This window comes from Lithobates pipiens, unplaced genomic scaffold, assembly GCF_037356315.1.
Source record: "Lithobates pipiens isolate NorthernLeopardFrog02 unplaced genomic scaffold, aLitPip1_a1.2 Scaffold_30, whole genome shotgun sequence".
Classification (NCBI taxonomy): domain Eukaryota; kingdom Metazoa; phylum Chordata; class Amphibia; order Anura; family Ranidae; genus Lithobates; species Lithobates pipiens.
Window position 1 is genome coordinate 46,425,047 of NW_027507791.1, and position 25,455 is coordinate 46,450,501.

The 25,455-nt window shown below is 44.7% G+C and overlaps 1 protein-coding gene and 1 long non-coding RNA gene across 2 annotated transcripts in view; one reads left to right on the forward strand and one right to left on the reverse strand.

The window, feature by feature from the left end:
* The first annotated feature begins 4,101 nt into the window (after nt 1-4,101).
* Nucleotides 4,102-25,455, forward strand: part of CA14 (carbonic anhydrase 14) — an 88,111-nt gene continuing 66,757 nt past the window's right edge. The window contains exons 1-2 of the mRNA XM_077464161.1: nt 4,102-4,261; nt 18,179-18,199. Coding sequence (XP_077320287.1) covers nt 4,174-4,261; nt 18,179-18,199 — 109 coding nt within the window. The 5' untranslated portion in view covers nt 4,102-4,173. The remainder of the gene's footprint in view (nt 4,262-18,178; nt 18,200-25,455) is intronic.
* LOC143942055 (uncharacterized) lies at nt 10,791-16,701 on the reverse strand. The gene is made up of 3 exons (XR_013264663.1): nt 16,504-16,701; nt 11,556-11,724; nt 10,791-11,007 (listed from the first exon to the last, which is right to left on the reverse strand). It is a non-coding gene; the product is annotated as an uncharacterized LOC143942055 (long non-coding RNA).

Genomic DNA, 25,455 nt, shown 5'->3' on the forward strand with positions numbered 1-25,455 from the left:
CTTATAGAGCTGGAGGAAGGGCAGCTGGGGTACAACTTCCTGTAACTTCACCACGTTGCTCCCAACGCACTCCGCTGAGCCTCTCTGTCTGGGGTTGGGGGTCTTCTGTTATGGAACTGAAGGGAATAGGTGTTGGGGAACAACTTACTGTGACGTCACCACGTTGCTGCCAGCGCACTCTTCTGAGTCCCTCTGCACAGAGGTTGGGGTCTTCTCTTATAGGGTGGCAGGGAAGAGCAGCTGGAATGCAACTTACTGTGATGTCACCACGTTGCTGCCAGCGTGCTCTGTTCTGTTGAGTCCCTCCGCACAGAAGTTGGGGCCTTCTGTTATAGGGCTAGAGGGAAGAGCAGCTGGGGTACAACTTACTGTGACGTCACAATGCCGCTGCCGGTGCGCTCAACTGTGACGATGGATGGAACTTGTAGCAAGCAATCCCAGACCCCGGCTCACCGTTGGCTCCCCCAAATCCAAATAATCCCATCATTTCTGCAGTAAGAAGCACCTCGAGCTTCAGGGGGGCAGTATGGGATTTGAAGATCTTGCAGGCAACCAGGCCTAATATTACACCGCAAGTTTGAGGGCAACAAGAAACCCCTTATAAATGGTGGTCTTGTCCTTTAAAATGAATTAAAAATTGTATGTGTTTTTTATTTTTTATTTTTTTATTTTTTTAGGCATGCAGAGAAGAGGAGAGTTAAGGCTGAAAAAAGAATACACCACCAATGCGTTCAGGTTTTTTTTTTTTTTTTTTATTTATTATGAATTCTTTAAGGAGAGAAGCTTTTGGCCAAAAAACCAAACCAACAACAAAAAAAAACACTGATTGTGTCTAAACGATAGGCACGTTTAGCGTTTGAGCGTTCACTTATGCGCAGAATTTAATTAATATTCTGGCCAATTAAATCAATAAATGCCCAAACGCTTGGCACACCTAAACGCGTGTGCAAAATGCTGCGCTTCAAAATCGAAGCCTCATGTGGACCATTCAAGTATACATACCCACTTGCCGACCGGGCCTTTTCTGGCACTTTTTGTTTACAAGTTTAAATCAATATTTTTTTTCTAGAAAATTAGAAACCCTAAATATTTTATTTATATATAAAATTATGATTTTTTTTTTTTTTTTTTTTAGCAAAGTCCATAGAGAATAAAATGGCAATCATTGTAATTTTTTTTTTTTATGTCGCACTGTATTTGCGCAGCAGCTTTTTTTTATACATTTTTTTTTTTATGTAATTTTTCAGGAAAATATACACTGAATTTTAATGAAAAAAAAAAAAAAACACACACACACCAATATATAACTTCATTTTTTGGTAACATAAAAAATGATGTATCTTTTTTTTTGTTTTTTTTGTTTTGTTTTGCTTTAAAAAAAAAAATTGTTTACTTCTGCCCTAGACCAGAAGAGACATCATGACGTCACTCCGGTCCTCCGAGACCATAGAGACCATCTTGTCTCTGGTAACCTCTATTGCCAGCCGGACGAACTGTAGGATCATTCCTTGGGCGCGCTGGTATAAACGGTAAGTCAGGAGGGGAGGACGAACCCAAATCTCTCCTCTACCTTTTTTAAAAGCAAAAGATCAAACAAAAATATTTTGGTCTTTTGCTTTAAAAAATAAATAAAACGTTTACGTCTGCCCTAGACTGGAAGTGACGTCATGGCGTTACTCCGGTCCTCCAAGGTCATAGAGGCAATCTGGTCCCTGGTAACCTCTATGGCCAGCCACGCGAACTGTCAGATCGTTTCTCGGGCGCTGGTAAAAACGCTAAGCCTGTGAAAAACCGCCAAGCGCCAGGATTGGGGGGGGGTGTCCCCTCCCACTGCTTTTGAAAGCGATCCAGCAGTTAATTAGCTGATCTGACCAATTTAATGAGAGCCAATCGCCGGCTGAAAAAAAAAAATACCACTTGCAAGCCGCAACGTATATTTACGTATTGCGGTCGGCAAGCGGCTTATGTTACGTGCCATAAACGTGCTAGCGAGTCAGGCATTGTTTGCAACAGCCAAAAAAAAAAAAGAAGGCATTTGAGGAGCATTTTTAACACCTTTAATGCACATCAAACGCTGGTCAGACGAACAATTCGCAATAACGCCATAGGGGCCTTTGTTAAGCGTCAGTATTTTGAGTGTGAGCGAGGTCTGAGACGATCTCCCAATCTTTGATGATTTCGGTCTTTGTATTGGAGGATTTGTACTGTTGAAGAGACAATTGTCCCATGCAAGCACCGGGGGGGTAATGAGCACCAAAAGGCTTAAAAACACCTAATTGCACATCAAAGTGCACCAACACAAGGTGCTTTCCTGCATTTATGCATCCTAATGTCCAATAGAATGTGTTAGTGCCAGATGCAGGGACGCGAATTAACACGTGGGAGGGGAGCACACCTCAATGCATAAACTCACATGCAAAACATGGCTTTTTACTGCTTTTTTGTGGCTGCTAAACTTGTTTCCTTGCATGAAATTAAACAACTTTTATATATATATATTTTTTTATCTAATTAAACTGAATTAAAAAATATATATATATATTTAAACTGATTATTTTTTAATATAAACTGAATATATATATATATATATATATATATATATATATATATATATATATATATATATATATATATATATATATATATATAAATTAAACTGACTTTTTTTCATATAATTAAACTGATTTAAAAAAAAATCTATAAAAAAATAAACTTATTTATTTAAATCAGTTTATATGAAAAAATTAAAAAAAGTTAAATATATAAAAAAAAAATAGATAAAATGATTGTTTAAATATATAAAAAAAAATTATTTGTTTATTTTTTTAAACTGATTTTTTTTTCATATAATTAAACTGATTTTTTTTTTAAATTTAGTTTAATTATAAATAAAAAAACTGTTTATTTTTTTAAACTTTTTTTTAAATATATAATTAAACTAAATGTTTTTTTTTTTTTAAATCAGTTTAAGTATATGAAAAAAAACTTTGTAAATGTGTGTGTGTGTGTGTGTGTATATAATATATATATATATATATATATATATATATATATATATATATATATATACAAAAACAGTATAAATGTGTGTGTATATATAAAGAAATAAAAAAGAAAATCAGTTTAAATTTATAAAATATATATATATATATATATATATATATATATATATATATATATATATATATATAATTTATACAGATTTTTTTTATAATATATATATAATTAAACTAAGTTTTTTTTTTTTTCATATACTTAAACTGATTTAAAAAAAAAAAAACATTTAGTTTAACTATATATTAAAAAAATAAACAGTTTTTTTTTTATTTATAATTAAACTAATTTTAAAAAAAAATTCAGTTTTAAAAAAAAATAAACAGATTTTATATTTTTATATATATATATATATATATATATATATCTATATCTATATATATATATATATATATATATATATATATATATATATATATATATATATATATATATATATTAAATTTATAAAAAAAATAATATATATATATATATATATATATATATATATATATATATATATATATATATATATATATTTATATATATATATATATATATATAATTTATACAGATTTTTTTATAATATATATATAATTAAACTACGTTTTTTTTTTTTTCATATACTTAAACTGATTAAAAAAAAAAAAACATTTAGTTTAATTATATATTAAAAAAATAAACAGTTTTTTTTAATTTATAATTAAACTAATTAAAAAAAAAATTCAGTTTTAAAAAAATAAACTGATTTTATATTTATATATATATATATATATATATATATATATATATATATATATATATATATATATATATATATATATATATATATATATATATATATATATTAAATGTAAACTCTGCTCTAATCTCCCAATCTTTGATGCTCTCAGTATTTGTGTTGGAGGATTTGTATTGTTGATGAGACAATTGTCCCATCCAAGCCCGTCTGATTGGCCCCTCAGCAGACTCAGCCCTCTCTCTCTACCACCTTCATAAGATCAGAGTGGTTGGAGGTTCTCAGTACAAGTTCCTGCGAGGAGGGGGCAGCTGCTGGACCAAAAAACTTCAATCCCCCCCCACCCACCCCCTCCTGTGCACAGCCAGCCGAGGCAGAACAAGCAAGGCTCATCCTCCGCTATGTCCATCCCCAGCACCTTCCGGATGGATGGGATGCTCCTGGGCTCCTGCGCCCTCATCCTGGCGACCTGTCACTCTCTGGTGGGAGGTAAGTCAATATTGGGGCTCTTATATCCCATCCACTTCTTCTTCTTCTTCTTCTTCTCGTCCTTCATGTGTCCTATTCCCCTTCAGCGGTCACCTTAATGGAGTCCGCCTGCGATAACACACACACTGAGGTCTTATTCCTCTTCCAGCAGTGTGCCCGTGTGTCACCCTGGTGGGGGGCATTAGATTACAAGCTCCTTTGAGCACAAGGGATGGATGGGAGTGGATGTATTGGATTTAGATGAAGACAGAGTATTGATAGAGGAAGTCGGGTTATTTAAAACTGTGCTTATTAACTGAGGTGCCGCTGCACCCAGGGGTGCCATAGGGATCCACCTGGGGAGCCGCAAACACGAGACCCAGTCTGCCTCGGATCATAGGTGGATGAGAGGACTCTGTGATGCGGGGGGGGGGGAGGGGGGGACCCTGAGGTGATGGAGGACCTTTGATGCACAGGTGGGACTTTATTTGAAGGGGGACCTCTGATGTGATGGAGGAGGACCTTTGACATGAAGGAGAGATTCTGATGTGATGGGGGGGGGGGGTGGAACGACGACTCTGAGATGAAAGGGAGAACTTCTGACGTGAAGGGGGAACTTTGACATGATGGAGGACCTTTGATGTGATGGGGGACTCTGATGTGTAGGGGGGCCTCTAATGTTAAGGGATTTCTGATGCAAAAGGGGTACTTCTGGCATGAAGGGGGAACTCAAATGTGAAGGGGAGACTCAAATCTGTATATCTGACGTGAAGGGGGGACTCAAATCTGTATATCTGACATGAAGGGGGAACTAAAATCTGTATATCTGACGTGAAGGGGGGACTCAAATCTGTATATCTGACGTGAAGGGGGGACTCAAATCTGTATATCTGACGTGAAGGGGGGGACTCAAATCTGTATATCTGACGTGAAGGGGGGACTCAAATCTGTATATCTGACGTGAAGGGGGGACTCAAATCTGTATATCTGACGTGAAGGGGGGACTCAAATCTGTATATCTTACGTGAAGGGGGGACTCAAATCTGTATATCTGACGTGAAGGGGGGGACTCTGACGTGAAGGGGGAACTCTGACATGAAAGGGGAGTTCTGATGCAAAGGGGGGACTTTGATGTGAGGGGGGGGGCCCTCTGATGTGATGGAGTAGGACCTCTGACATAAAGGAGGGATTCTGATGTGATGGGGAGACTCTATGATGAAGGGGAGAACCTCTGACATGAAAAGGGACTCTGAGGTTAGGGGGATCTCTAAAGTAAATGGGGACTTCTGATGCGAAGGGGACCTCTGATGTGATGGATAACCTCCGACGTGAAATCTGTGCTGGGGACTCTGATGTGATTATGGGGGACTCTGATGTGATTGGGGGGGACTCTGATGTGATTGGGGGGGACTCTGATGTGTTGGGGGGACTCTGATGTGATTGGGGGGCTCTGATATGATGGGGGGGACTCTGATGTGATGGGGGGATTCCAATCTGAAGGGGGGACACTGATGTGATGGAGGGAATATGTTGTGAAGGGGGGGGACTCTGACATGATGGAGGGACTCTGATGTGAAGGGGGAACTGTGATGTGAAGGAGGTATTTTTTATTTATTTTTTACTATCACTTTAAATGTTTTTACTTTATAAGAAACAAATTGCTTTCTAATTCAATTTGAGTTTTTTTTGTTTTTTTTTTTGTTTTATTTAGGTATATATAGAATAATTATTTGCAACTTTTATTTAAAACTATTTGCGAGGGTATTATTATCCTCCACCCAGCCTCCTACTGCTTCTCCAGACAAAAGAACAGGAAGCCCAGATTTTTAGGGATTAGCACCCCTGCCCCCCCCCCCCCCAGCCAAAGTGGTGACTGGGACCTGGATGATCTCAGCGGACTGCCCATAGGTCACAGAGCCCCTTAGACAGGGAACTCCTCCAGCACGGCTCACCTAGGATCCAAAAGACCTCTGCTTTGGTGCATCAGACCATTTATGGGTTCCCCAGACACCTTCTGGATACACACCTCTCCCAGGGATTGGCTGGTTTACATAAATATTCAAGCTGCTCTACAATCCTTCCAGAATGCAGGGGAGAGCAATCAGACCAGTATTCTGTGTAACACAGAGCAGGCCAAACCAATCCAATGCTGTTCCACCGATCACAGAGGAGCTAAACTATGTTTCACAAATGGAAGATTGCGCAGGCTCTGTTGCAAGACCCTTTACTTGTGGTAGTAAAGACCTAGATAAAAATGCACTCACAAGCAAAGGTAGATCATAGCTTATCAATCCATCTCCCCACCAGAGCAGGGACAAGGGGTGGGCAGGGAGGGGAGGCTGCCCTGGGCTCTAGATAACCTTGTCTGAGGAATGCTCCCCACCACGGTACTGTGCACCAAAATTCTCTCAATAGGAGTCTCATTCTGATAGTGTGGCAGCAGACTTGGACCGAATGCAGCCACCACTAGGTTTGACCACATAGCTAGGACAGTCCTACACTTAGCTTGTGCCCTCTGCAGTTTTTGTTTACTGCTCTAGATCAGGGGTCTCCAAACTACGGCCTCCAGTTGTTCAGGAACTACAATTCCCGTCATGCCTAGTCATGTCTGTGAATGTCAGAGTTTTGCAATGCCTCATGGGACGTGTAGTTCCGCAACAGCTGGAGGGCCGTAGTTTGGAGATCCCTGCTCTAGATAAAGGCCACCCTGTTTTAGTTCAGAGCAGCCTCAACGGAGCTGCTGTGCTCCATATGAGCTCCATTGACGTTCTTCAACCCTGAACTTATGATCGTTCGAATCCAGCACCTCTAATACACCTGGCCATCTACTTTAATGTATAAAGGATCGTGAATGTTTCCCCGAGTTGCTTGTGAGTGCATTTTTATCTAGGTCTTTATTACATAAATAAAGGAAACGCTCAAGATCTTAAGTGTTTCCTGAAATGTTTGCATCATAGGAAAACGTCAAGTGGTCGCGGATTCATTGGTACACAATTCACGTGTGACGGGTGAAAGGAGGGCAGTGAGATGGGACATTCAGCACGGTTGGTGCCGAGCCAAGCTGTCCCAGTCCATTCAACGCAATGTCATCTCTTTGTTCAGTGTGGGAAAGTCCGTCCTCTGCCAGAGAGAGAATGTATCAGACGGGCAGAGATTGGGATTATCCTGAATATCTGCAGGATTCTTTCCTGGATCATGAACAGGGCCTCCTAAGTACCATAAACTCTAAGAAGATTTATTATCGAATAAACTTTTTTTTTTGTGCGTGGCCCCCAACTGGGCTTTGTTTACTGTAAATCTCTTTGTGAGCTAGGGGTCTAATGGAGTAAATGAGAGCCTTATAAATGTACACAAATAAAGGCTCCGTCTACCTAAAGCTAAGGGTTCAGGGTTTGATGGGTGCTGGAGAGTTGGTGTATCCAGATAAAACTTTTTTTTATTTGGATAGATTGGAGAAGGGTTAGAACCTTGTATTCCTCGTTGTTTTTCCACTGGGGAGATTCACCTGGCTACCATTGCCACAAAGGGGGATGTGAAAGCTCAATTTAGAGGGTTCCCACCCTCCCTGTTGCTAAGTTCCTGGGTCTGTACACCTGCTGTGCCCATTATGAGGGGTTCCCACCAACCCTGTGCTGAGTTCCCAGTTCTGTACATCTGTTGTGCCCATTATGATGGGTTCCCAGTCCCACCATAGCTATGCTGAGTTCCTGGGTCTGTACACCTGCTGTTCCCATTATGAGGGGTTCCCACCATCTCTGTACTGATTTCCCGGGTCTGCACACCTGCTGTGCCCATTATGAGGGGTTCCCACCAACCCTGTGCTGAGTTCCTGGGTCTGCACACCTGCTGTGCCCATTATGAGGGGTTCCCACCATCCCTGTGCTGAGTTCCTGGGTCTGCACACCTGCTGTGCCCATTATGAGAGGTTCCCACCATCCTTGCCTGATTTCCTGGGTCTGCACACCTGCTGTGCCCATTATGAGAGGTTCCCACCATCTTTGCCTGAGTTCCTGGGCCTGTACACCCGCTGTGTCCAAGGGTCAAGTATGGATTTTGGGGTGGCACATTATTTTTTTTAATTTTAGAGTGGGGTTCCCCTTAAAATCCATACCAGACCCAAAAGGCCTAGTATGGATTGGGGAGGAACCCATGCTGTATTATTTTTTTTTCAACTGGCACTTGTTTATTTACATTCTGCTGACAGCAGGGAATCCCTCTGACAGTAGAGTCCTGGTTATTAAGATTGTGGTGGCTTCCCACTCCTTAACAACCAGGCTATTCCGAATGATGCAAACCCAATACCGAGGATGCAAAACCAATTCTGAAAACGAGCAGGGTCCATGGACGAATGCATCCGAAATGAGTTCTTCAGCTTACGAATGGATTCGAAAACGAAAGAAAATTTTCCAGCGCGCACACGTCTACGACATACTACATGTACTTTACCCCTGGGGAACAGAACGCGTTAATAAAAATGGAAGTGAGACGTCTTCTTCAATGATTGGGTTGGCTCTCGCCAAAGTACAAGGTTTTAGCATTTTAGCAGCTCCTTATGTCAAAACATTGTTCTACTTTTCCATGAACGTTCCGAAGTGAAACCTCAACAGATCTTCATAATGAAGGAACTTCAAGGTCTCTCTTAATATTGTACTAGGGCTCATTTACACTTCAACACACATTACAGCGCCTACCGCTTCAACATGCTTTTTCGATGTGTTTTCGATGCTTTTTTGAAGCTTTAATGAAGCTTGGCAGATGCCCTGTGTTTGTGATGATCTTCTAAAGAGGCCCAGTAGAACCCCAGCTCAGTAGTATCCTCACTCAGCAGATCCCCAGGTCCTTCGTAACCCTATTCAGTAGATTCCCTGCTCAGTAGTACCCCCAGCTGTGTTAATGCCCCACTTAATAGTACCCCCAGCTGTGTTGATCCCCCGCTCAGTAGTAACCTCCAGCTCAGCTGATCCCTTGCTCAGTAGTAACTCCCAGCTCTGCTAGTCCCCCACTAAGTAGTAACTCCCAGATCAGTAGTAACCTCCTGCTCTGCTGGTCCCTTGCTCTGCAGTAACTCCCAGCTCTGCTAATCCCCCTCTCAGTAGTAGCTCCCAGCTCTGCTGATCCCCGCTCCAGTAGTAACCCCCAGCTCTGCTTATCCCCCCACTCCATAGTAACCCCCAGCTCTGCTGATCCCCGCTCCAGTAGTACCCCCAGCTCTGCTTATCCCCCCACTCCACAGTAACTCCCAGCTCTGCTGATCCCCTGCTCAGTAATAACCCCCTGCTCTGCTCATCCCTCTCTCAGTAGTACCCCCAGGTGTGTTAATGCCCAACTCAGTAGTACACCCAGCTGTGTTGATATCCCTCTTATTAGTAACCCCCATCTCCGCTGATCCCCAGCTCAGTAGTATCCCCAGGTGTGTTAATGCCCGACTCAGTAGTACCCCCAGCTGTGATTCTCAGTAGTAACATCCAGCTGATCTGATCCCTCTAACTCCCAGCTCTGCTAATCCCTCGCTCATTAGTAACTCCCAGCTCTGCTAATCCTTTGCTCCTTAGTAACTCCCAGCTCTGCTAATCCTTTGCTCCTTAGTAACTCCCAGCTCTGCTGATCCCTTGCTCAGTAGTAACCCCCAGCTCTGCTGATTACTTGTTCCGTAGTAGCCCCCAGCTCTGCCGATCCCTTGCTCAGTAGTAACCCTCAGCTCTGCTAATCCCTCGCTCAGTAGTAACCCTCAGCTCTGCTAATCCCTCGCTCATTAGTAACTCCCAGCTCTGCTAATCCTTTGCTCCTTAGTAACTCCCAGCTCTGCTAATCCTTTGCTCCTTAGTAACTCCCAGCTCTGCTGATCCCTTGCTCAGTAGTAACCCCCAGCTCTGCTGATTACTTGTTCCGTAGTAGCCCCCAGCTCTGCCGATCCCTTGCTCAGTAGTAACCCTCAGCTCTGCTTATCCCTCGCACAGTAGTAACTCCCAGCTCTGCTGATCCCTTGCTTAGTAGTAACTCCCAGCTCTGCTGATCCCTTGCTCAGTAGTAACTCCCAGCTCTGCTGATCCCTTGCTCAGTAGTAACCCCCAGCTCTGCTGATACCTTGCTCAGTAGTAACCTCCAGCTCTGCTGATCCCTTACTCAGTAGTAACCTCCAGCTCTGCTGATCCCTTGCTCAGTAGTAACCTCCAGCTCTGCTGATCCCTTGCTCAGTAGTAACCCCCAGCTCTGCTGATCCCTTGCTCAGTAGTAACTCCCAGCTCTGCTGATCCCTTGCTCAGTAGTAACCCCTAGCTCTGCTGACCCCTTGCTCAGTAGTAACCCCTAGCTCTGCTGACCCCTTGCTCAGTAGTAACTCCCAGCTCTGCTGACCCCTTGCTCAGTAGTAACCCCCAGCTCTGCTGATACCTTGCTCAGTAATAACCCCTAGCTCTGCTGACCCCTTGCTCAGTAGTAACTCCCAGCTCTGCTGATCCCCCTGTTCAAAAGTAACCCCCCGGAGGGAACGCTTTGGAGAAGCACCATGAAAGCAACATGGGGTATAATAAAAAAGCAAATACAATGTGTGTACAAGACTGTAAGGTACCCATTTTATTTAGTGACAGGGGCTTTGATTGGCATTCAGAGCGCTTTAAAAAAAGCGTGTCCAATGCCACATTTTGAAGCAAGTGTAAACAAGCCCTTAGAGGTTTTCCCGGGATGTGTAATTATTGGAGATGGAGGAATTTCTTGCCGGTTGGACATTAACACGGTTATCCTTTTGTACCGTGATTAGAACTTGGTAACTAAGAGAAAAAAAAATCCAAAACAGAAAGTGTGAGAAAGGAAGAAAAACTTTAGTTGCCGCGAAAACCTAAACGCGGCGGCTAACATTGCGCTATAAACTGTACAGCAAAGTTACGCAACAATCCTTTTATATACCCGTCATTGTTACTGGGGACTCTTTTGTGTAATATATTGTTATTCTTGGAAGCTCAATAGTCCTTTTCATGTCTATATATTACTTTTACAAACGAGGACGGTGTAATGATTAAACTGATGAAGCTCGAAGTACAAGTGAATGCCAAAGCTCATGAGATAATGATTGCCTTCTTATAATACCATCTATTAGGGAGGTCCACGGGGGCCGGGACAGAGAAACGTATTGTTTGAAAGGAATTTTTTTCATGTAAAAGCGTTTATTTTTTTTGAATTCCAAAGGTGAAAGAGGACCCCTACCCTACACACACACCAACCAAGGGTTAAATGTTTGTTAAAAAGGAACTTGACTTAAAATTAAAAGTCAGCAGCTACAAATACTGAAGCTGAAGACTTTTGGGATGCAAACTCTTACCAGATCATGGAGTCCAGCGCTGTCTTCCCTGGACCTGTATTCTTTGCCAGGCGTTGGCTCTCCGGAGCTGCCATCTTGGATGGCAGCTGTGACATCCTAGAGCAGGTGGTCTCCAAACTTTCTAAACAAAGGCCAGTTTGCTGTCCTCCAGACTTTTAGGCAGGCTGGTCTATGGCCATTGAGAGAAGAAAAGGTCTTGATGTCAGTAGGGACACTAGTAAAATACTCCATCTATATTAACCACAACATACAAAGCCATTCACAACTCCGCCCTGAGCTACATCACCAACCTTGTCTCCAAATATCACCCAAATCGTCCTCTCCGCTCTTCTCAAGACCTCCTACTCTCAAGCTCTCTTGTCTCCTTTTCCCATGCTCGTCTCCAGGATTTCTCCAGAGCCTCTCCCATCCTCTGGAACTCGCTACCTCCCCCTTTTCAGCTATCCGCTACTCTTGCTACCTTCAGGCGATCCCTGAAAACGCATCTCTTCAGGAAAGCCTATCACTTCTCCAACTAATCTTCTACCACTTCCAGCAGCTCATTCCCCACAGTTACAAGCTTTTGTACCACCTGCCCCACCCCATTAGATTGTAGTAAGCTCTTCTGAGCAGGGCCCTCTTAATCCTCTTGTATTTTATTGTATTATAACTATATTGTCTCCTTTTTTTATATTTGGGAGGAATTGTGCCTTACCATTGGTGTCACCTCCCAGTGCCACTGGGAGGTATTTTGCCCCAATATTGGTGCCACTGGGGGGAATTTTGCCCCAATATTGGTTCCACTGGGGTGAATTTTGCCCCAATATTGGTGCCACTGGGGGGAATTTTGCCCCAATATTGGTGTTACTGTGGGGAATTTGGCCCCAATATTGGTGCCCCTGGGGGGAATTCTGGGGGGAATTTTGCCCCAATATTGGTGCCACTGCTGGGATTTTTGCCCCAATATTTTTTGCCACTGGGGGAAATGTTGCCCCAATATGGGTGCCACGGGGGAATTTTGCCCCAACACTGGTGCCACTGGGGGAAATTTTGCCCCAATATTGGTGCCCCTGGGGGGAATTCTGGGGGGAATTTTGTCCCAATATTGGTGCCACTGGTGGGATTTTTGCCCCAATATTGGTGCCACTGGTGGGATTTTTGCCCCAATATTTTTTGCCACTGGGGAGAATTTTGTCCCAACATTGGTGCCACTGGGGGGAATTTTGCCTCAATATTGGTGCCACTGTGGGGATTTTTGCCCCAATATTGGTGCCACTGGTGGGATTTTTGCCCCAATATTTTTTGCCACTGGGGGGAATTTTGTCCCAACATTGGTGCCACTGGGGGGAATTTTGCCCCAATATTGGCGGCACTGAGGGAAATTTTGCCCCAATATTGGTGCCACTGGTGGGATTTTTGCCCCAATATTGGTGCCACTGGTGGGATTTTTGCCCCAATATTGGTGCCACTGGGGGGAATTTTGTCCCAATATTGGTGCCACTGGGGGGAATTTTTCCCCAATGTTGGTGTCACTGGGGGGAATAACTTGGATAGGGATGGGAGATTATGGGAGGACCGCTTGACTTCAACAACAAACTTCAGGGACAACTCTTCCTATAGTGTCTATATACAGCTCCACTTGTTCCTCCCACAACCCAGCTGGATCACTGTGAAGATCTGCCAGTGAATTGTGCCCCATTATTTGTGTCCTTGAGAGGAATTGTGCCCCCATTATTGGTGTCATTGAGAGGAATTTTTGCCCCATCATTGGTGTCACTGGGCCACATTGTTGCTGTCATTGGGAAGAATTGTGCCCCTTCATTTGTGCCTGTGGGGGGAATTATGCCTAAATATTCTAAATTTCCCCCCTGGTGCCAAAGAAGGGCCTTTTAAAAAAAAAATGCCAAGTCATAAATAAAATCAGTATGTTCAGTCATACAAGGGATGACTTCCTCTTTTGTAAATGACACTTTTTGTAAGTTCTCTATGCCTACCACCAGATTTTCTGGTGAAGGATCCAATGGAGGATGTGTGAGATGTCACTTCTTCTCTGTGAAAGCTGATGCAGAAGTTCTCGGTTCTCTTGCAGTGTCGTTTTGTAAGAATATTTCAGTAGAAGGGATGTCAGACCTCGGCGATGTGAGCTAACACGGGGCTGTTGCTTATAATAGGTCACAGAGGTGATAACCGATACCAATAGAGCAACTGAATTGTGTCTTCTGGCTAAGTGTAGGTATAGACAACTTCTTGTTTTTTTTGATAAGTAGTATTGTTATACCCTCACATTTTTTATGTACCGGTACATTAAGCTCAATAAAATATTCCCCATTAAACTATTTATTAAAATTCATACTCCAGCACTTGCAATTTACATCTTGCAATCATAGGTGTAACCAGAAGAACCATCGGGGCCGGGTGCAAGAAACCATGAAGGCCCCCCCCTGATTGCCATGGTCCATTGGTTACGGGGCCCTTTCTTCAGTGCCGGGCCTTTTCCTTCAGTGCCAGGCTCTTCCCTCTGAGCCTGGGAGCCTTCCCTCCAAACTCGGGGCCTTTCCCAATGATCCTGGGGCCCTTTACTCCTGTAGAGGGGCCCTTTATAAGACCTGGTTCACACTGCTGCGACTTATCCATGTCTTTATGGACCTTGCTTTGTACACTGGTCCAAATCATTTGGTGGAGGGGGTTAATGGTGCGGGTTGTTTTTCAGGGGTTGTGCTTGGTCCTTTAATTCCATTGAAGGGAACTCTTAAGGCGTCAGCATACCAAGACATTTTGGACAATTTCATGCTCCCAACTTTGTGGGAACAGTTTGGGGGATGTCCCCTTCCTGTTCCAACATGACTGCTCACCAGTGCATAAATCAAGGTCCATAAAGACATGGATGAGCGAGTTTGGGGTGGAGGAACTTGACTGGCCTGCACCTCAAGCCGATAGAAAACTTTGGGATGAATTAGAGAGGAGACTGTGAGCCAGACCTTCTTGTCCACATCCGTGCCTGACCTCACAAATGCGCTTCTGGAAGAATGCTCAAACATTCCCATAGACACACTCCTAAACCTTATGTACGGCCTTCCCAGAAGACCTGAAGCTATTATAGCTGCAGAAGATGGGCCAACTCAATATTGAACCATGTGGACTAAGATTGGGACGCCATTAAAAAAATCATGTGCGTGTAAAGGCAGATGTCCCAATACTTTTGACAATATAGTATACATTCCCTTCTATGGTGCTGAGATAATGGAGGAGAAGTAAGTTTATCAGCTGAGGAGTGCCAATTTGCACTTACATGGTATTGGAAATGATGGGAAATCTAAAATGTTCCAATAGTCACCAGAACAGGAAAAAGAAGGGAAGTCTTCCAATAAGGACACCTGTTCAGGAACCACTAAATAGGGATTTACGTTAATTTGGAGAGATTTCCTCATAATTCTTGTTGTATCTCCAGTATAAGGTGTGAAGGCAAATCTCCCCAATGGGACACACAATAGGGTTTCCCATTGCAATCCTATACTCTATCCAATACAATTAAAAAAGGAAAAGTTTTGGCTTTAGGACTTTATCATTCCAAAACAATTTTTAGTATTTTAGCTTTACTTGTATTGTAGAGGGAATTTTAAAAAATGGCACTGGATCCCTGAAGCTTTACAGGGCTAGTGATTTTACATGCCAAAGGGCTTCCACAGCTATCGTGGGGTTGTTTGATGTGTAAAGGTGCAGGAATTGGGGCTGATCTGAGACCTGAAGGTGCAGGAATTGGGGTGATCTGAAGTGTAAAGGCACAGGAACTGGGGGTGATCTGAGGCGTGAAGCTGCAGGAATTTGGGGTGATCAGTGGTATGAGGGTGCAGGAATTGGGGTGACCCGAGGTGTGAGGGTGCAGGAATTGGGACTGATCTGAGACCTGAAGGTGCAGGAATTGGGCTGATCTGAGGTGTGAAGGTATTGGGGTGATTTGAAGTGTGAAGGTTCAGTAATTGGAATGATATGAGGTGTGGAGGTTCAGGAACTGGGCATGATCTGAAATGTAAAGGTGCAGGAATTGGGGTGATCTGAGGTGTGGAGGTTCAGGAACTGGGGATGATCTGAAATGTAAAGGTGCAGCAATTGGGGTGATCTGAGGTGAAGATGCAAAAACTGGGGTGATCTGAGGCATGAAGGTGCAGGAATTGGGGTGATCAGGGGTATGAGGGTGCAGGAATTGGGGGGATATGAGGTGTAAAGCTGCAGGATTTGAGTTGATCTGAGTCAGTGTGAAGGTTCAAGAATTGGGGTGATCTGAGATCTAATGAGGCAGGAATTGGGGTGACCTGAGATGTAAATGTGCACGAATTGAGGTGACCTAAAGGTGTGAAGGTCCAGGAGTTGGGCTAATGAAAGGTTTGAAGGTGCGCTATTGTTCAGTGGCAATCCAGTTGTCTGTTGCTTGTGTAGCGGTACTCCCTTTGGGGCTGCTGAGTGTTGTGACCCACCTATCGCCCTGCCCGGCCCGGCATTCACTTCCCAGACACTCCAATAAGTGGAAAGAACTTGGATGGGGTTAAGGAATTTGTGGGATGCCCAGAAAGATTTGCATAGCTTGGGACAAATTATATATATATATATTCTCCTCTTCCTCCAGCACTATCCTTGCTGCAGACTATTTCTTCCTCTTCCTTCAGCACAACTCTTTACACACAGCTAGCACATGGTTAGGCCAGACACTGGTTTCAGCCAGGCCCTAACAACAGCCCTTTACAGGCAGGGACCACGGGCCCCTCTGGTGTGGCAAAAATGGTGCTAGCTGTCCTAGGTGGACTACTGATCCCAATCAGCCCTCTTCCAGCCCTGCCAGCCCTCCTGGCTGCAGCTGCCAGTCTTCACCGCCCACAACACCACAGTCCTCACTGGCTCTACATCCATCTCAGATTGCATCCTCCCAATCTGCTCCTGCATGCATCCCCAGCATTCCTGGCTGTGCGTCACTCACCAACACCTGGTGGATCCCTCCTGGAGTCTTGCCTGGCAGCAGTACTCTTTCCACTGTAATCTAGTGCTCCTGGTCAGGACACCCCTGTGGTTTCTACAAGGGTCCCTTCCACTCCCGTGCTCCAGGCCCAAGGTCACCCCCACCCAGACTGGGAGGATCCTTCAAAGGCCACGACAGCTAGCACTCCATCTCCCAGTTCTTCCACCTGAACTCTCCTCCCCAGCTGGGCTGACCCTGAGTATTTCAAGGACGCCTGCCCCCTGCCAATCCTGGTTGGGGATTGGTCAGGGCTCCCTTATACACCCCAGACAGCCTCACCTCTCTTCCCCTCCTTCCTTCTAGAAGCCTCTAGAAACAGAAGGGAGGTAACCGAAAGAGGATGCTGCCTGTGAGTCACCAGCCTACTCCGAGCCACTTCCAGCACATATAGATCAAAACAAGCAGGCCTACATATACCTGTACTAACAAATCTTATTTGTAGCGCCTACCTAAAGTAGAGGGTGCTATACTTGTAAATTGACACTTAATGTGGAAGAGGTGGGCTGAGCCCTAAACTATACCATCAATTTTATAGCCCAGGTCCAATTTTTATCCAGTGTAAAAATTACATGGAAATCGGACATGAACCCCACATTCCAATGTGGGGTTCAGCCTTGCAAGCCTTAGTCCCGGAAACATGTTGGCTTCATACATGGTTTCCATCTGATTTTACTTTGGAATAATCTTGTTTCTGGGTTTCTTGGACTTTGTAGTATAGAAAGTTCGCTCGTCTCTCTGGAGTGGCCTAATAATGAGGGACACATTTTATCTTTGTACTTATAATTTATTTTATTCTTATTTTCCTTTTTGCCACACTTTTGTATCATAACATGATTAATTCAACAATACGAACCTGTAACGGCATCAATACTGGGCAGCCTCATGATCAATTCTCAGGATGGGTACTGAAGCAATAAATATGTTAACTGAAGAACATTGAAATGCTTTATTCAATTCCGTATAGCTAAATTTCACACTTACTTGGCATGGTTGACTATCCGTCAACCATGCCAAGTAAGCCCTTGTACACACGGTCGGAGATTCCGACAACCAAATCCGTCGGATTTTGTCCGAAACTGTTGCATACACACGGTCGGACGAAGTTGTCGGAAAATCCGACGTGATGACGTTATTTCGTTATGACGGGACTACGTTCAGGCTAGTAGCCAATAGCTTTGATGTAGGAATTTGATCTGAGCATGCGTGGCACTTTGTCCGATCGGAATTCTCTACACATGATCGGAGTATGTCCGATCGGAGCACTTTGTCTGAAAATATTTCCGGCAAGTTGGAAAATTTGGTCCGACGGATATTCCGATGGAAACAGACCGATGCAGACCACACACACAGTGGGAATATCCGATAAAACGCTCCGATCGGACACATTCCGACGGAATCTCTGACCGTGTGTACAAGGGCTAAGTGTGAAATTTGGCTATACGGAATTGAATAAGCTATTACAATGTCCTTTAATTATGTATTTTTTTTAAAACTTTATTGTAAATGAAATAAAATTTATTAAAAAGAAAAAAACAACCGTACCCTGAGCTCAGGGATGAAATGAACAAGTTTGATGCTTTTTTTTTTTAGCGTCAATGCTGCTTGCTAACACATTTTTATTGTTCTCTTGTTTCAGGAGCCTCATGGACCTACACAGGTGAGCTCATACTCTGTTATCTTTGCAATGAAGCACATGTGTGAAACGCGTCAAGGTTTCTTATTTTTTTATTCCTATTCCATCTGTTCATGTCTGTACACCTTCACAAAAGAATATTACGGTCAAGCAAGACAATGAATGTTTTTTGTTCTACTGCTCTTGTTTAAGCTGATATGTATATTTAAAGTATTGGTCCACTCCACACTCAGATGGTGTCCTTGAGTTTCCAGCTCAACCAACTGCCAAGGCCAGCAGGATCCCGCTGCCATCATTGGAATTTCTAGTTATTTTTGTTTTGCAGAATATGCAGCATTAGCAACCATACTGTATGTATGGGTCATAGGCAAAACTCTGTAGGGCAGATCTCATACCTGGAGTCCTTGAGAGATGTTGAGAGGCCAACCATAAGGGCCAACGATGATGGGCTTTTGTGCTTGTGTCAATGATATCAGCTTGAGAGGCTTCTGAGATCATTCACATACAGTTGGTCTTCTACTAACCTGCCTTTGACTTGCTTCCACCTTCATGAACCTACACAGTTCATACTCTGCTATCCTTACGATGAAGCACACGTGTGAAACACGTCAACGTTTCTCTTTCTTGATGCCTGTTCTAACTGTGCATGTCTGTACATTTTCACAAAAAATCCTATGGTCGAGCAAGACATTGAAACAGTTTTATATTACTGCTTTAGTTGCAGCTGATATGTATATTTAAATGATCAATCCACGCTACATTCAGATGGCCAGATTTTTGCCCTTGAGTTACCAGCTCTACCCAACTGCCAGGCCCAGTAGGATTTTTCTGCAACTATTAGAATTTCTAGCTGTTTTATTTTACAGAACATTTAGCAAGAGTAGTGGGACTGTATGTATGGGTCATAGGCAGGGGCGTAACTATAGGGGGTGCAGCAGTTGCAACTGCAACTGGGCCCTGTGATGCAGGGGGCCCATGCAGCCCCCTCTACATATGGCTGGCAGCAGCATAGGCAGCTAGGGGTACCAGTGCACCATGCACACGGGTGGCTGGACGTGGAGGGTGACTAGCAGAGCTCCACGCTCGACTATCGCACTGGCTGCTCTTTAGTTGTGCATTGCCCACATGACCTGTGTCCTCGGCTGGCTCCTCAGAGTACCCCTCTCCTGCTCCATGCATTGCCGCTCAGTCCGATGTCTGTTCTCCTCAGCCAGAGTCCCGCCCCCCCCCCCCCTGAGTCCGGCCCACACTGCACTGCATACTTCTCCTGGGTAAACAAACTTTAAGCACACAGATGCAGTGCAGCCCTATGAGAGCCGGCTCTCCGGAGGACACTGCAGGCTTGTCTGCCAGGCCCCCTCCTCCCCCGTCATACACAGATGATGAAAGGTCTTTCTGGGAGATATGCTGATCGCCCGTCTAGCAAACTGGATGAAGCCCAGGCCAACATGGATGAGTGCGCAGCCTACAGCTTGGTCATGGTGAGTGAGAGGACCCCATCCCCCACACACCATTACATACCCCCTCGATCTCCCCCTGGGGACAGGGGCCCCTTCTCACGTGGGGACAGGGACCCCCATCTCCCCTGAGGACAGGGACCCCTTCTCACCTGGGGGCAGTAACTTCATCTGCCCTGGAGAAAAGACCTCATCTGTTCTGGGGACGGGGACCCCATCCTGCCTAGGGACAGTCCCCCAATGGGGCACCTAAAAAAAAAAAAAAAAAAAAAAAACTACTGATGCCAGTGGTGGAACTACAGGGCTCACAAAGGTCATACCTGTGACCACGCCCTGGAGTTCCACCACCGGACTCGGAGGGAAGGGCCCTGGCTTGGGTTCAGGGGGGCCCTTCATGGTTTCTTGCATCGGGGCCCTGGAGGTTCTAGTTACGCCACTGGTCATAGGCAAAACTTTGTAGGGCATATCTCACACCTAGAGTCCTTGAGTGATGTTGAGAGGCCACCAATATCCAACCATAAGGGCCTATAATGACGGGCTTTGGGCTTGTGCTGATGGCATTCGTTTGAAAGGCTCCTGAGACCATTCACAACCCACTGACAGGTGCAGTTGGTCTTCTTCTGACCTGCCTTTGACGTGCACCCACCCTCATGGACCTAAACAAGTGAGTTCATACTTTGTTATCGTTGCGAAGCACATGTGAGAAATGCATCAAGGTTTTTCTTTTTTGATGCCTGTTTCTGTAGGGCAGATCTCACCCCTGGAGTCCTTGAGAGATGTTGAGAGGCCACTAGTGTCCAACCATAACGGTCAATGATGATGGGCTTTGGGCTTGTGCCAGTGGCATCAGTTTGAGAGGTTTCTGAGATCATTCACAACCGATTGACAGGTGCAGTTGGTCTTCCTCTTGCCTGCCTTTTAATTGCTACCAGCAGGTAGGCTTTGATGGGATAAACAAAAGCCCATCAACGCAGTCGCAGACCCATACCAGCATATTAGTTGTGAGTGAAGTGACACTTTAATGTAAAATATTGTATGTATGAAGGGGTCAGCCCACCAAAAACTAACTTTTATGAAACCTGAACCCCACTGCAAAAGAGTTTCGTCCTCTTTGCCAACCTTTTTACTTGTTATCTTTGGATGTTACATGCAGTTGGAATGGTGATGGCTATATTTCTTATATTCTATTTCTTGTAGTCTAGACAAGCCTTTAAAACCTTTTCAGCACAGAAGAACCCTTTAAAAAACTTTACAGTCTCAGGGAACCCCTACTACAAATGTTTACAATTTATGATACATTAGTGTGATGGTCATTGGGAAGAGTGATCCTTACGCTTGTGGTCACTGGAAAGAATTCCCTCCTTACAGATAGCTAAAAAAGAGCTATGGAAACTTATTTTAGAGGCAGAACTTGCTCATTGCTCAAGGAACCCCTAGCAACCTCTGGAGGAACCATAGGACTTCATGGAACCCTAGTTGAGAAACCCTAGTCTAACCCATCTCACTTAAGCTCGATAGGGAGTTGCCAGAAAAAAATAGCTATTAAAAATACTAACGGGACCATATTTTGAATAAATGAAGGCTTAAAATCAAAAGTCTGATTGCACACAAATTACACCTTATATGCCTTGGATGGTGGGAACACCTCATAATGGGCACAACAGGTATGTAGACCCAGAAACTCGGCACAGGGATGGTGGGAACACATAATGATGGGCACAGCAGGTGTACAGATCTGGGAACTCAGCACAGGGATGGTGGGAACCCCTTATAATGGGTGCAGGAGGTGTACAGGCCTAGGAAGCCAGCACAAGGGATAGGGGAATCCCTCATAATGGGCATAGCAGGTGTGCAGACCTGGGGACTCAGCACAGGGATGGTGGAAGCCCTTCACAATAGGCACAGCAGGTGTACAGATCTGGGAACTCTGCACAGGGATGGTGGGAACCCCTTATAATGGGTGCAGGAGGTGTACAGGCCTAGGAAGCCAGCACAAGGGATAGGGGAATCCCTCATAATGGGCATAGCAGGTGTGCAGACCTGGGGACTCAGCACAGGGATGCTGGAAACTGCTCATAATGGGCACAGCAGGTGTACAGACCCAAGAACTCGGTACAGTCATGATGGGAACCCTTCATAATGGGCACAGCAGGTGTACAGACCTGGGAACTCAGCACAGGGATGGTGGAAACCCCTCATAATGGTTGCAGAAGGTGTACAGGCCTAGGAACTTAGCACAAGAGATGGTGGGAGCCCCTCATAATGGGCACAGCAGGTGTGTAGACCCGGGGACTCGGCACAGGGATGCTGGAAACTCATCATAATGGGTACAGCAGGTGTGTAGACCTGGGAATTCAGCACAGAGATGGTGATAACTCCTCTTAATGGGTACAGCAGGTGTACAGACCCAGGGCCTTAGCACAGGGATGGTGGGAAGCCTTGATAATGGATACAGGCCTAGGAACTCAGCACAGGGATGGTGGGAATCCCTCATAATGGACACAGCAGGTGTACAGACCCAGGACCTTAGCACAGGGATGGTTGGAACCCTTGATAATGGATACAGCAGGTGTACAGACCTGGGAACTCAGCGCAGGGATGGTGAGAAACACTTCTAATGCCCCTAAAGCCTGCCAGGTTCTCTTAGGCCGCGTACACACGCGGGGACTGTTCGCCCAACTTTGTCCGTCAAACAGTTTCGGCAAACAGTCCGCTCAAACTTAGCATGGACGGACATGGCCACACACGACGGACGAACAGTTTGCTGAAACCGTGCGCGATGACGTGAACGGCACGTACGACGGGACGAAAAATACGACGTCCTATACACTGCATTATAACTTTCGGCGTGTAAATCCTTTCTGAGCATGCGCGGAACTTAGTTTGACGAACAAGCCTACACACGAGCGGACTGTTCGCTGAAACAAGGTTTCAGCGGACAGTTTTTCGGAAATTCCGAAAAACCTTGTTCGTCAAACTGTCCGCTGAAACTGTCCGCTGAAAGCCCACACACGAGCGGACTGTCCGCCCAAACACTGTTCAGCGGACAAAGTTGGGCGAACAGTCCGCCCGTGTGTACGCGGCCTTAAAGCTGTATTCCCTGCTATAACACTTTCCATATTCTCCCCTGATTCTTCATATCTAGCCTGTACAACGACGCTTCTCATTATGTGCAGTGACTATTTCTGGAGCCGGTTATATTTAGGACACCCTTGTGAAGGTGAACTGTTTTTGGAGTTGGATTGAAATCCTCAGGCCGGTGATATGATTGTTGAGGAGGCAGCTATGCTCCTCCTCCGGGTTCCTATACAGGTCACTGCGGCTTTATTTCCTGATGGGACATTAACATAGAAGAAGGTTTATTGAAATGCAAATAAGCCCCTTCCTTTTTAAATTGTAAATTCCTCCAGTTTAACGTCATTGTACACAATGCAGGAATCCGAGGGGGTCGTTCACTAATTTTCTGAGGTCACTAAAGCGAGAGTGATGACTGCAATGACATCTTTTATTGCCGGCTATTCTCCAGGAGTTTTCAGAGCAAAGGCATTTAGAAAATTAGCTTACGTCATTTGTTATTCATTCTGGGACAGCAGTTCTCACATTGATGCCCGAAAGGTTTTTCATTCCAAAATCGAATTAAATAATTAAAAAATGTTTTTTTCTCATATTCCCTTTAAATATAATTACATTTATTTTTACCTATAGCTAGCATACGTACTTGAATTGGTCTTCGCTTTACAGCGGCACTCATACTGGGGGAGGAAGAGGCTAGATGAGTTGGGGTGTCCTCCGACTTCATCTGTATCTGAATTTCCTCTTTGTGCTACTTTTAAACCCAATCAGCTGCAGACTGTGTGTTAATCCCCGCCCCTGCAGAACTTGTAAACGGTGTCTGGATGCTGGTGATGTCGGTGCCCTTATACATGCCCATATATAGTCAATGGCATTGTGGGCTGGGTCATTCCCCGCTCCGCAGCACACGTAAGCAAAGTGGCGGGATGCTGGTGATGTCAGTGCCCTTAGATTGACACATATCCATATTTAATCACTGTCATTGACTATAAATGGGCATATGTCCGTATAAGGTCACTGCATCACCAGCATCCCACCCTTTTGTTTATGTGTGCTGCGGAGCGGGGAATGACCCAGCCCACAATGTCATTGACTATATATATGGGCATGTATAAGGGCACTACATCACTAGCATCCCAACCCTTTGTTTTATATGTGCTGCTGGGTAGGGAATGGGCCCCAAAGCTGATTGGTTTAGAAAATAGCGTGAAGCAGAAATATGGATTGAGAGGAGTTGGAGGACAACCAAGCTCATCTCTAAAGGACAGAGCAGAATAAACAAAGAGCTGAACTCTTCAGTTTTTGTGCACCTTCTTAGAACAGTTAGCATAACCATTTTATAGCAGGGGTCTACAAACTTTCTAAACAAAGGGCCAGTTTAATGTCCTTTAAAGGGAGGAATAGTGTTAGGAATAGTGCCCCTTCATTGGTATCAGTGGATGGAATAGTGCCCCATCATTAGTATCAATGGATGGAATAGTGCCCCATCATTGGTATCAGTGGGAGGAATAGTGCCCCTTCATTGGTATCAGTGGAAGGAATAGTGCCCCTTCATTGGTATCAGTGGAAGGAATAGTGCCCCATTATTGGTATCAGTGGGAGGAATAGTGCCCCTTCATTGGTATCAGTGGAAGGAATAGTGCCCCATTATTGGTAGCAGTGGGAGGAATAGTGTCCCATCATTGGTATCAGTGGAAGGAATAGTGTCCCATCATTGGTGTCAATGGGAGGAATAGTGCCCCATCATTGGTATCAGTGGGAGGAATAGTGACCCTTCATTGGTATCAGTGGAAGGAATAGTGCCCCATTATTGGTAGCAGTGGGAGGAATAGTGTCCCATCATTGGTATCAGTGGAAGGAATAGTGTCCCATCATTGGTGTCAATGGGAGGAATAGTGCCCCATCATTGGTATCAGTGGGAGGAATAGTGCCCAATCATTGGTATCAGTGGAAGTAATAATGCCCCATCATTGGTATCAGTGGAAGGAATAGTGTCCCATCATTGGTATCGGCGGCAGGAATCGTGCCCCATCATCGGTATCAGTGGAATGAATAGTGTCCCATTATTGGTGTCAATGGGAGGAATAGTGCCCCATCATTGGTATCAGCGGCAGGAATAGTGTCCCATCATTGGTGTCAGTGGGAGGAATAGTGTCCCATCATTGGTGTCAGTGGGAGGAATAGTGTCCCATCATTGGTGTCAGTGGGAGGAATAGTGTCCCATCATTGGTATCGGTGGATGGAATCGTGCCCCATCATTAGTATCAGTGGGAAGAATAGTGCCCCATCATTGGTATCGGTGGATGGAATCGTGCCCCATCATTGGTATCAGTGGGAAGAATAGTGCCCCATCATTGGTATCAGTGGGAGGAATAGTGCCCCATCATTGGTATCAGTGGGAGGAATAGTGTCCCATCATTGGTATCAGTGGGAGGAATAGTGTCCCATCATTGGTATCAGTGGAATGAATAGTGCCCCATCATTGGTATCAGTGGGAGGAATAGTGCCCCATCATTGGTATCAGTGGGAGGAATAGTGTCCCATCATTGGTGTCAGTGGAATGAATAGTGCCCCATCATTGGTATCAGTGGGAGGAATAGTGCCCAATCATTGGTATCAGTGGGAGGAATAGTGCCCAATCATTGGTATCAGTGGAAGTAATAATGCCCCATCATTGGTATCAGTGGAAGGAATAGTGTCCCATCATTGGTATCGGCAGCAGGAATCGTGCCCCATCATCGGTATCAGTGG